Source organism: Panicum virgatum, chromosome 3K (assembly GCF_016808335.1).
Source record: "Panicum virgatum strain AP13 chromosome 3K, P.virgatum_v5, whole genome shotgun sequence".
Taxonomy (NCBI): Eukaryota; Viridiplantae; Streptophyta; class Magnoliopsida; order Poales; family Poaceae; genus Panicum; species Panicum virgatum.
In genome coordinates, this window is record NC_053138.1 from 25,267,259 (window position 1) to 25,279,955 (window position 12,697).

The 12,697-nt window shown below is 41.4% G+C and overlaps 3 protein-coding genes across 4 annotated transcripts; 2 read left to right on the forward strand and 1 right to left on the reverse strand.

The window, feature by feature from the left end:
• The first annotated feature begins 8,305 nt into the window (after positions 1–8,305).
• LOC120698619 lies at positions 8,306–9,645 on the forward strand. 2 transcript variants are annotated; one of them, XM_039982312.1, is made up of 3 exons: positions 8,306–8,558; positions 9,051–9,335; positions 9,366–9,645. In XM_039982312.1, exons 1-3 carry the CDS (start codon positions 8,331–8,333, stop codon positions 9,426–9,428), a joined length of 576 nt encoding a protein of 191 aa, XP_039838246.1. In that variant the 5' UTR covers positions 8,306–8,330; the 3' UTR covers positions 9,429–9,645. The 2 variants fall into 2 exon arrangements, with proteins under 2 accessions (XP_039838246.1, XP_039838245.1); XM_039982311.1 differs by having other exon boundaries at positions 9,051–9,645.
• Positions 9,646–9,697: 52 nt separating this feature from the next.
• LOC120698618 (glutathione S-transferase T3-like) lies at positions 9,698–10,996 on the forward strand. Its single transcript, XM_039982310.1, has 2 exons — positions 9,698–10,294; positions 10,376–10,996. Exons 1-2 carry the CDS (start codon positions 9,698–9,700, stop codon positions 10,994–10,996), a joined length of 1,218 nt encoding a protein of 405 aa, XP_039838244.1.
• A 363-nt stretch (positions 10,997–11,359) lies between these two features.
• Positions 11,360–12,304, reverse strand: LOC120700761 (protein ANTAGONIST OF LIKE HETEROCHROMATIN PROTEIN 1-like). The gene has a single exon (XM_039984992.1). The coding sequence runs from the start codon at positions 12,302–12,304 to the stop codon at positions 11,360–11,362; it is 945 nt and encodes a 314-aa protein (XP_039840926.1).
• Between the last annotated feature and the right edge of the window lie 393 nt (positions 12,305–12,697).

The window sequence follows — 12,697 nt, forward strand, 5'->3', positions numbered from 1 at the left end:
CAACAACAGAAGCACCGCAAATCTGGTGATCTGCCTTCAGCCTCTCGATCTCCTCAAGGAGGAAGTTAACCTGATCCCCCCCCGCTTCCCTTGGAATTCCAACTCGACTTTTTCACAAGGGGGCCATGAGTGCGAGTAGGAAGAGAAGAAGAGAGGTTCCTAATATAAAACCACATCGACTTCCAGTCGATGACCTTATCACTCAAATCATAAGGAATATACTTGGGTTGCTTCCCCTGACGGATTTGCAACCCAGCTCCCCCAACTACATCTACCTTAGAATCGTTGGGATGGGGTTTCAGATGGAAGAAATACCAAAACAAATCAAAGTGGGTCTCGATCCCCAAAAAAGCCTCGCAAAGATGGACGAAAATCGAGATGTGGAGAATGGAGTTAGGGGTCAAGTGATGCACCTAAACCCCCCAATGGAAAAGGAGGCCCCCGAAGAAATCGGAAACAGGAAAACCGGGGCCCCGAAGAACATAAGGAAGGAAAACAACAGATTCGCTTCCTTCCTCATGGGGAAAAGATTCCCCCGCAGATCCACGCCAATGGATCACGCTGCAGGGTTGAAGAAGATGCTTTCCCACCAGATCCAGAAGATGGGAGTCGGTATACTTACTTGACTTCCATCCGTGGACCTCCGCCTCACCAACGGCAGCATCGTCCACCTTCCCCTTCGCAGCAGACCTCTTCGGCGCCATGAGAATGATTCTCTCTTGCTTCACGCTCGGGAACTAGCAGTGGCTAGTTTCTCGCGGCACTCGGAGGTGAGAGTAGATGAGTTTTTTGACGGCAGCAGAGAAGGTTAAGAAGGCGTGCTAAATCTAGACCTACTCGAGCAGTTAAATAAGCAGAGCCAGTGGCAGTACAGTAAAATAACAAGAAACCCGAAGGTCGCGCACCGGTTTCAGATTTATTCCAGCCAACAAATCCTAGTGTTCTACATGGAAAAGGAGGAACCAACGCAAAAACAAAAATATCCATTCAGAGATTACATTCCAATAAAGGAAAATACAAAGATCTCAACGGTTTCACCACTCGAAACCTCTCGACCTCAACTACAAAAGGGACAGCCCAAGGGCTGATACAAAGATACAAAGCTTGTTACTCCCAAAGGGGAGTAACCCAGATACATTCAGGGAGGAAAAGGCTTGTTGTAAGAAGATATGGATGGTCTAGAACATCGCAAATCCTCTTCTTGCATCTGCTCCTCTCCCTGATATGTTTTGCAACAAAAACAATGCCATCTCTCCAGAGGCCATCGGGGGGGGAGACAACCGCAGTTCCCACCCGAAAAAGCTTCTGATACGGCTTCCACCAGCTCTCTATCAAGACAACCAGGATGGCTGCAATGTGAAGAGCAAAGGTGGTGGCCTGAGAGATAACAATTGTTTGTGCTGCTCGCAAACACTCTTCTAGCACCTACAAGGACGAATCGAGTACTATCATCAGAAGGTCGAGTACTCTCCAACGAAGAACTCCACTTGGAACCCATGGCTACATTTGCAAGAATGAAGATCCAAACTCAGCAAACCCCGCTTAAATAGAGGAAGCAGCAGAGCCACGGCTTAGCCCATGCCACCCAAGAAGCAGGGAGGCTCATAGGCGAAACAGAAAAGATTCTACAGCGGTTCTCACCATGTGAACCCATGGGCAAACAATACACCGCACTGTCACCTTTTCAGAAGATTCACTGCAGCACTGATGATATCAGAAAGATCACAGAGGACATGATACGATCTCCTAGACCCTTAACCCCAAATCACAGATTTGAATTCAAGGCTCGGGGGCTGCGGGACACGTATCATAAAAAGGCAACTTTTTCAAAGATATTTCAAGCACTAGAAGAACCCAAAAGATTGAACTAATCTACAGCCCGATTCATCGAATCAAACTAAGGCTCGGGGGCTACTCTATATGGAGCGTGAGTACATCGCGCACCATATACCAGGACAGATTCGGGACTTGAGCACCTCATAGCCTCGATACAGCCGAAGAAGCACTCGGAAGACTACTCGAAGGACTCCAAGGATGGACGACTTGCCCTAGAAGCACTCGAAGCGCTCGAATACGCAAAAATCCAGAAGTTCCTCGAAGCACTCGATGAACATCTTCGGAGATGCTTGGTGCCTGCAGGACTTGACTACGAAGAGCTCGGGGGCTTGTCAGACCCGGGACGACGGGACTGCCCACAGGTACAGAATGTTCTAGAGTAGGAAGTAGTACATGGTTATGCCCTACATCTTTTGTATCTGCCCGAATAGGAGTAGAACTAGTCGACGGTCTCGGGAACTAGCCGAACCTCTCGGACTAGAATCCTAACAGAACTCGACTAGGATTTCCATGTAACCCTGTTCCCCCAGACCATATATGGGTGAGCAGGGACCCCTCTAAAACATCGAACAATACCAGAGAGAATATAAACCACCACACAGGACGTAGGGTATTACACTCAGACGGCCCGAACCTGTCTAAATCCTTGTGTTCCTTGCACCATCGTGTTCTGATCTCGGCGAGTCCCTACTCATAACCACTCTCCTCGGGATACCCCTTGGAGAACCCGACGGTAAAACACCAACACCTGCTGATGCTGCTGCTTCTTGTTTGCTGTTATCTTGGTTGCTCAAGTGGAGAGACAAAAAGAAGAGGTTTACTCTCTCATTCCCAGCTTAATTCGTAGAATCGATAGAGTGTGTGAATCCTATTCACCTCCAACCATTCATTTCTTCGTTGTTGCCCCTAATCCAATAATAGTTCCTCCACACTCCACACTCCACTCCTCCGCTTCGTCCACTCCGTATCCACGCTGGCTTATGGTCTTTCCTTTTTCTTATTTTCCTTTTCCTTTTTTTTCTTATTTTTTCTCATCCCCTTACCGTTTCCAATGCAATATGGATATAGTGCACTTATTTTGTTTCTCTCTTAGCCTTGGGTACTCATTTAGTCAATTCAAATTTGCTGCAACTGATTTGACGAAGACAGTGAGATAAACAATGGTTGACATAAGGTTGTTTCTGGTTTTTTCAGCGCCATTTATTAGTCTCAACATGATTTTTGACTGAAATGTTAGTAAATAGAACACATATTAACTTTTTTGACCGAAGAACACATATTAACTTTGTATGTACATGTTTCAATTGTATGCTAAAAATAATATTAGAATTATTCAACTAAAATGATAGTATTTCTCAGTAAATGTGAGGCTGCAACTTTTCTATTTTTTTCAGCGTGGTGATGTGGTGTGCAAATATTCTTCTGAAGCTTGTCCGGAATTTTTTATCAATGTTTATGTCTGTAGAAAAAATGAATAAAAAATTATGATAGTAATTTTTAAGAATCTTGTAGCTTACACAACTCTAGTTGTTTGGAGTCTCATTACTATGTTACATATTGAATTAGTTTCTTTATAATGGCATGGTGGGCTATATTTAATCAAACACAGTGGTATTTTGGGTCGATTTTTATCATAATGACAGTGGTGGATAATTTCAATTTCTTTTTATTTTCTCCAATTAATGTGAGAATTTTTAGGCCTTGAGATTGAACGTGTAGGATCCGTTTATTGGCCAAATAATAAGATATCTCAGTACACTGTGAGGCTACAACTTTTTTACTTTTTCTAGCGTGGTTCTATGGTGTGCAAATATTTTTCTAAAGCTTGTCTAGAATTTTTTTATCAATGTTTATGCCCGTAGAAAAAATAAATTAAAAATCATGATTGTAATTTTTAAGAATCTCCTAACTTACCCAACGCTAGTTGTTTGGAGTCTCATTACTATGTTAAATATTAGATTAATTTCTTTATAATGGTATGGTGGGCTATATTTAGTCAGACACGGGGTATTTTGGGTTGATTTTTTTATCATAATGGCAGTAATGGGTAATTTAAATTTCTCTTATTTTCTCCAATTAATGTGGAAATTTCTAGCAAGGTGTCTCTTATTTTGAGAGCGAACGTGGAGGCTCCATTTATTGGCCAAATAATAAGATAACTAGTAAGGTGTCCCGCGCAAATAGCGCGGGTAGCTAGTTTTTTTTTTGGTTCTATGTGTTATTGTTTTTATTACTTGAAAATAGATGCAGATAATTTTTTCAGATGATCTAAACCAATATATCAATTCTGTCTTTTTCTCATTGCATATCTTGTCGACTATTTTTTAACACTATGAAGTATTTTGGAACATAAATTCTAAGAATAGGTAATATCTTATATGCAAACATATATTTTGTATTTATGTAGCGCCTTATGTTTATATTATATAGAATATTTTGAGAAAGAAGTCATGTTTAAATTTCTGACGTTGGATTTTTCAACGTTGTACATATTTAAAGAAGATCTCCATGAGTAAATGTATACAATAGGAATAAATAATCTTCTTTCTTTTCTTTCCTCTCCAATCTCCAGTACCTAAACCCCTATGCATGCATGTCCCCTATTGTTTTACGACTGATGCATTTTTTCCAATATGTATTGTGAACTGGATTTGCATATTCACTATCTCAGCCAGAGGTATAGTCTTCTCCTTTGTCCTTGTGCCATCTCTCTTGCTTCTGTTCTCTACCACCAGACTGTGCATGACTCTTTTTCCTTTTCAATCACTTCATGTAGCTTTCTATGGATGGGCATGGATTTCAAACATCAACTTCCAAACTTATTTGTTCTATATTACATCGGCGTTGCACATGACTGCATCACCTATCATTCCTTCTCTCCTTAATTTTTTGAATCACAATTGTCCACTAATCACAATGCTACACACCAAGAAATCACGATCTTGCTACTTCTAGTTGTCACACCTTTCATTTTTATATTTCCCTTGAAATTTGTATATATTATTTTAATTTTAAATTAACCAATGTAATAGTGGTATTCAACAAACTTTTTAGATTAATTTGAACCATTAAATTATCTAAAAAATCAATGTTATCCGTCACCTTTTTATTAGTGTGGAAGTTTCAAGCCATATTTCTAAACACCGCTTAAATAATTTGCATATGTAATTTGTTTCACAAACTTAATAGAATTTAGCTATTTACTAATGATATTTAGTTAATATATACACTATTGTTAAGTGCTATTTTTATTATTTTTCAATTTCAAATTTAGTTATTTACTAATCGTACTTGAAGTGTACTCTTTGGTTATGTTTTAATTTTGTGTATTTTTTAAATTTCTAATTTATCTTTTTACTAATCGTATTTGGCATGAAATTTTTGATCATGTTATAATTATTCTTAATTTTAATTTTTAATTTAACTATTTATTAATCAAATTTTGATATGAACTCTTAAGTAGTTTAGACCGTTAGATCTTCATAAAATCTAATTGTGTAGATCCTTCTCTTTTTAGATTAATATGAAAATTTCTAGACTCTCTTGGCAAATATAGTGGCTAACTTACATTACATAGTCACAGTTTAGAACATCTGCTGTAACTTTGTTCTCTTTGCATTTGCTTTGTTTCGTTCAAACTCTGCTAGTGTTGTTTGTAGTTTGTGAACTGGTAGCGTCAAGATCTGCTATATACATAAATATCTGCGGGTTGTTTCGTGACCCTGCATGCCTGATGATTCCAATGCATATTGCACGCTAATCATATGGCACCACCATGCAGTTAGTGTTTATGAGTTTATCTGATAGAGAATAGTATCTTCTAAGAACCTGATTTGTAAGTTGCAGAACGCCCTAGAAACTACTCAATTAACAACTTGTTGGTGATTACTTTCTCTGTCCTGAAATGTAGGATATTCTAGAGTCCAAATTTGTATTCAAATGTAAGGCATCCTGGGTTGAGAGTGAACCTAACCATTTTAATTGTGCTTCGATTTTGGGTTTTACCAATAGAAAGACATGCATGCAACTATCTAGGGGGTGCATGTGGGGAAGGTGCATAAGAAAGAGCAAGCTACTTTATTTAGCACATAATCAAATAGAGTCCAAATGCTTAATAATTAGGGGTAGGAGAGTTTTTTTACAATCATAATCTGTCCTAACTCCTAAAAACTCCAAAACGCCTTATATTTGAGTATGGAGAGTGTATTGCTTAATGGCATAAGAATGAATGCTGCAATACCTATTAATGCACACTTAAGATCATAGTTAAACGGTCCATTTGTTTAGGCCTGAACGTGTATCTGTTAATTTGAGCTCCCTCAAAAACCCTCTAGATAAGCAAGTATACGATACGTAGCCCACTTGGCGCCGAAGCTGGCTTCCATGCGCGCCGCCTTTGCTCCGTGAGTCCGCGACCGTGAATCATCGGGTGCCCCGCCAGAGTGCCGCCGCTACTGCCCGCCTGCCCGGCCACCCGCTCCACGCTCCCCTATCACGACTAATTGAGTGCCGTGATCAGGGCTAGGCATCCGAAAACAGGCCACGCAAGCTGATGCCATGGTTGCCGTGCACGCCGGCTGGCTCATCCATGCCATCGACGTCGCGGCCGCGAAGGATTGCTCGAGGCGTCCAAGGCTCCAAGCGCGCGGAGGGAGGCGCGTCCTGGCGGCGTGCATGGCTGCGCTACGGCGACGTCATCAGCGGCCTGCACCATGGCTCGATAGAGTTCCGACATGGGGAACGGCCGGCCATATAGTTTGGAATGCCGAGAGATAATGGACTGCTGGTCGGTCCCCACGTTGTCCAAGCATCTCCGGCTTCAATCTCAACAATTTTGAAATACGAAGACAACAAATTAATGGTATACATGTTTTTACTTTTCCACAAACTAATGTGCTGATTTTTAAATCAGAAAAGTAATTGTATTAGATATGGACTCTCTGGTCTAGTCTAGACCATTAGATCTTCATAAAATCCAACGGTGTATATTTTTTCTTTTTTGGTCTAGCTAGACCGTTTGATCTTCATAAAATCCAACGGTGCATATTTTCTTTTTTTTAGATTAATGTGGGAATTTCTAGACCCTCTCGGCAAACATGGTGACTTCTTTTAACACTACCGCTAGACCTATTATGCCGCTAAAACAATAGAGTCCGAATGTAATAAGGAATACAAATTTTTAATCCAATGTGGACTTTTATGTTATATGGATCTTTTATATGATATAAAATCTTCAGAATAACATAGACCGTTAGATCTTCATAAAATCTAACGGTCCAAATTTTCTCTTTTTTTAGATTAACGTGGGAATTTTTGGACCCTCTGGACGAACCTGGTGGCTTCTTTTAATACTATTGTATTAAGATAACTAGCAAGGTGGCCCACGCAAATAGCGCGGTTGGCTAGTTTTTTTTATTTTGGTATTTGTAATTTTTAAAACAAGTTAATGGATGCATAGATTTTGGTTTGGTCATTCCATTTTTTTTTCACCATATTCTATAACGTATCTTTATTGAACATGAATTTAGGAAAAAGTACCTTATCAAAATAAATTTAAAGGTTTATATATTTTTATTAGTAATATATTTGTTTATTTTTGGACCAGCTACATACATTTTTGTTTTGAGAGTTTTGGCTATGGTGATAAATTATTTTTAGAATGTATCTACGTGAGTGGTTCGTTGTGCACTACTTCTCCATCCTGGAATATAAGTCATTAAATGATTCAAACTTTATACTTCAATGCAAAGCATTCTAGAACTTTTGGATAAGTATTAAAGAAAATTATTTAATTTTTCTTACCTCTTAGTTGTATACTTACCTTTTCTATTCCTTCCTCCCCTACTTAATCTTAGAAAAACTTTAGTTATGGTTGGCAAACGAAAAGCTCTCGAAGGGTACATGTGCCTTTTGTTATCTCCCTTAATCTATCTTAGAATTGCTAGAATGTCTTATATTACAGGATGGAGAGAGTATCAAACTAACACATAGAATTAAATTTTGAGTTCCCATTGAAACATTAATGAGCAGTGGAGGAATCATCTTCAGTTCTTATTATACCAAAATCACTTTCCTTTCCTTGTTCATCGATATCTGCTTACTACATCCCCATGTATGCATGTTTTCATATTATATGTCAATTGCATGTTCTTCCCAGAATGAATTGTGTCTCCGAGTCAACAAATTCATTGTTCTACCCTGAAGTCATTATTTGCTACCCTGAAGTCATCAAAGACACATCCTCAATTGTGTGTGCCATTCCGCCTCATTGAACATTATCGTGCAACTTATATGGGTGGCATGCATAATAAATTTTAATGTCTGAGTTGCTTCATTCTAGATCACATCACCATTCTAGTGAGATAACACCATCATTCTTCTGTCTTAATTTTTAGCTCTCAGGCTATCTCCAACAGCGGACGCATACGGGAACGCAAAGGCAAAAATGCCTCTCGAAACATACTGTAGCAGTATGCATCAGACTCCAACAGAGGATGCATATGAGGGATCCATTTTGCGTTGGAGGAGAGAGACGACGCAAAAATGAGTACCCTCTCTCCTCGACGCATCGGCCTCCAGAGCAACGACCGCGCTGCAGAGATTTCCCCTCCGAGGCGGAAGAGGGTCTTGCTCCGAGGGCAGAGTCGGAGCTACGGTGCGGTGCGGAGGTGCGTGGTCCGAGCAACGGCGGCAGGCTCGTCGGCGACAAGAAGAGGAACGAGGTACGGTTGTTGTCCGTCTTCTCCATTCTTTTCCCCCACTTGTAGATTTGTTTGTCGATAGGACTCTGGGATGTTTGCGATTTGTTGTTCCTGCCCTCGATTCCATTGATTATTGACTCGGATCGACAATCCTCTACTAATTTCACGATGCATTTCGGTACATGTGGGATGGATCTGACGGATGTGTGGCTAGAGATCGAACTATATCCCTTGTTCCTCCCTTGGCCCTTCTTCGTCACTTCGTAGATCGAGGAAGCAGGCACCGAAATTGTAGTGCTGCTTGAATCTGGCTGCTGTTGAACGCATGGTGGTTCGATTAGCCCAACGCAGCAGTAGATGGGTCATTATCGCTGTAGTAGCGTAGTGTTTTGCTTGATTTAACACTACATGTTGCATTAAGTCTCTAGCACTGCACACAGTTACGGTTCTTTTAGTTGGATTTTAGCACCAGTTTACGCATTGATATAGGACTTACCTCCCTGCTTCGTGTAGATGGACAATCACCAGGATATTCTGGACTTGACCATTCGCATGATGCAAAGGGCCTCCATTCATCTGATGCGTTTGAGTGAAGAACTGCTTGTGCCTGGGAAGGTGCTCTCCGAGGTCGAGCTTGTGGACCTCAAGTTCCGCATTGAGGTCATTGCAGATGGACTGGACAAGGACTCCCTTTCTTGCCAGGCCGCACTTGACGACGTGAACAAGGGTACTGACGATGGCAATCTGTCTGAGCTTATACCCAGCGATGTGTCATCACCTATCTCTCCTCCACCAGTCGAGTACTTGTCGGTGAAGGATCACATTGAGGAGTTCTGTGGCGTCGACTACGACAGTGACGCCATGCCCAATTTCAGTGACAAAGGCTGCTAGTGTACTTTGTTGGGTTGTAGGATTGAGAAAGTAGTATGTCCTCATGAAATAGGCACAAGTACATGTGTGGCTATGTAATCCCACTATAATAAAACTTGTGCCATAGTGTTTAGTTGTTTCTGTGCTGAACCATATGGTTAGTAGTTGTGGACCTTGATCTGTTTAAACCTACGTTTGAAGTGTTGAGCTTAATGTCATGGCTTGCTTATTTGAATCAGCAAATATGTTTGTGCTATGTGGTCATTTAAATGCATTGACATTGTTTATGAATGTTTTGGCAAGGATGGAGAACCAACACTACGATAATGACCAGTGGGCTTATGATCTTGTTGCAAATATTGACCATCAACTTCCAAACTGTCAGGAGAGTCCGCATGTATGTTGCCAAGTATTTTTTTTGTTTGTATTTCCTTCTGTATGACCAATTAATTTTCATATATGTTGGAAATTTGTCCCAGTTGGGTGGTCATAATGGGGTTGGCAATGAGGGAGGGACTGACACCTCCAATGCACCGGTTGTTGATTTGGAAGAACAAACACCAAGGCAGTCTCGTAGGAAACCACCAACGGTCCTGAAGAATGTCTCCAGAAGGGGAGGTGGTTTCACCAAAGAAGAAGATGCAATTATCTGCTCTGCTTTCCTGAATGTCAGTAAAGATGCCATTGTAGGAGTTAACCAGAGTAGTGGTGGATACTACAAACGAATGCATGAATTTTTCAAGGCCCACAAGCCACTTGGGTCCAACCGTAGCCAACTTGCAATTAAAGGGCGATGGGGGGTAATCCAAAACGCTCTTAACAGGTTCTCTGGATTTAAGTCAATAATTGATCGAAGGAATGAGAGCGGTAAGAATGAGCAGGACAGGGTAAGTCCATGCTCATTTAACATCAATTTATTTTTCCGCTGTTTACCATCAAAATAATATTGGATTTTGTCCTTACTTCAGATTGATGAAGCTGTGAAGATGTTCGAGGTGAAAGAGCCATTCAGCTTCATGCATTGTTGGCGGATTCTACGTGAGGAACCCAAGTGGAATGATCGGTTACTGGAATTGAACAACACACCACCGGTACATGTCGCCGATAATGGAAGCCCTATGCAAGGCGATACTTGCAATGAAACAGAAGCTCCAGTCAGGCCAGGAGGGAGAGATAAGGCAAAGAAGAAGAGATCCAATGCTCTGTTCGACACCTCAGATTCAAGCACTGCGGTGGAGATGTTGCAAGAGATGACCACCAGCCGACATGCTCGCTTGCAGAAACAAGATGTGCAGATGGCTGAAATTCTTAGCAGGAAGGATGAGAAAATCAAGATTCAGAAGGAGATGCTTGAAAATCAGAAGAGGGGAATAGAACTGCGACAGAAGCAACATGAAGAAAATCTCTTGGCCACGCAGAAGAATCAAGAAATTAGGCTCATGGAATCAGAGGCTCAGCTAATAAATGTAGAGGCAGGGATTATGTCCACGGACCTAGATAAGCTGGCACCTCATATTCGTGCCTACTACACTGGCATGCAAAAGCGTATAATGGAACGTCGTGGATTTGGGGGTTCATCAAAAAATTGAGAAGACGAATGATGTCTCATTTGTGTTTGTAACTTGTGAACTATGTTCATGGATCATTTGTGTGTAGACCGTTGTTTGTGAACAATTTGTTTCTAATATTTGTTTGTGAACAATGTGACAGTTATGTGGCAGATTAATTATTTTTCTAGGAACATGGCTACTAAATTCAAGTTGCTTGACAAAATACAGTTGGGTGACAAAATACAACTTCCCATGCTGTAACGTTATAGTCCAGCTACTACTAGTTGTCCTGACACTACCATCACCACCTAATCCACACCTATGCTACTACAACATTATAGTTTAGCTGCAACTAAAAGCCTGAACTCAAGCTGGACTTGTGCATCAATATTTCCCTTCCTCTCAATGCCCGTGCATCCTTGCAAAGGATCCACTTGAAGTACCATACAACTCCCAAATGTGCTCCACAAGATCATTGCGTAGACTTGTGCTTGTTTCCTTGCTCTTGATGACACTGTATGCATCAATTAGCTGGGCTATAGCAGGGACGTTCCTGTTTTGGTTGATTGGAGGGTTGGCTGCTCCTGGCCACTCGGAGTTATGAAGTTGTGCCACATCCTTCCCTCTCTCATCTACAATGATCATGTTGTGGAGTATAACACAAGCCCGAACTATTGAATTGAGATCCCTCGGATTCCACAATCGAGCTGGGCTATGTAAAATCTTCCATTTCGCCCGCAGCACACCAAAGGTTCTCTCCACATCTTTCCTGCAAGACTCTTGTCTCCTTGCATAAACGCTGTGCTTCTTACTAACAGGAGCACTAATACTCTTGACCAATGTAGCCCAGTCAGGGTATATCCCATCTGCTAGGTAGTAGCCCATCGAATAGATGTTACCATTCACTGTGAATTCAACTTCAGGGGCATTGGCATTGGCAAGATCATCAAATACAGGTGATCGATGTAGGACATTTATATCATTGTGAGACCCTGGGAGCCCAAAGAAGGCGTGCCATATCCTCAAGTCTTCTGAAGCAACAGCCTCTAGAATCATTGTAGGCTTGCCCTTATGTCCCTTGTAGACGCCATGCCAACCACTTGGGCAATTAGCCCACTCCCAATGCATGCAGTCGATGCTTCCAATCATGCCAGGGAACCCTCGCGCTGCATTTGATGTCATCATCTCTTCAATTTCATGTTGTCTTGGTGGTCGTAAGTACTCTTCCTGATACACAGAGATCACCGTTTTCACAAATACCTTCACACATTTAAGTACCGTGCTTTCCCCCATCATGAGTACATCATCAACTGCATCTGCTGCTTGTCCATACGCAAGGACTCTCATTGCTGCTATGCACTTGTGAATGGGAGAAAAACCCTTTGCTCCAGCTGCATTCCGTCGCTGCTTGAAGAAAGAGTTTGCCGTTGTGAGTTCATCAACAATGCGTAGGAAAAGAGGCTTCCTCATTCGGTACCTGCCACAGAATCATTCGACACTCCCTAATAAGTTGGAATTCAACTTCAGGGGCATAAAACCATATCAATTATATGATATCAATACAGAAACCAAAAGCAACCCAATACCTTCGGCGAAATTGATCATCATCGAATATGGATTCTTCATCAAAATACTTCAGCATCAAAAGGCGCTCTGCAGCCGCCCGGTCACGCTTGTATATCTTGTGACCAAAGACAGACCCTCCCCAACGACGTTTCCTACCCATGGATGCTATGATTG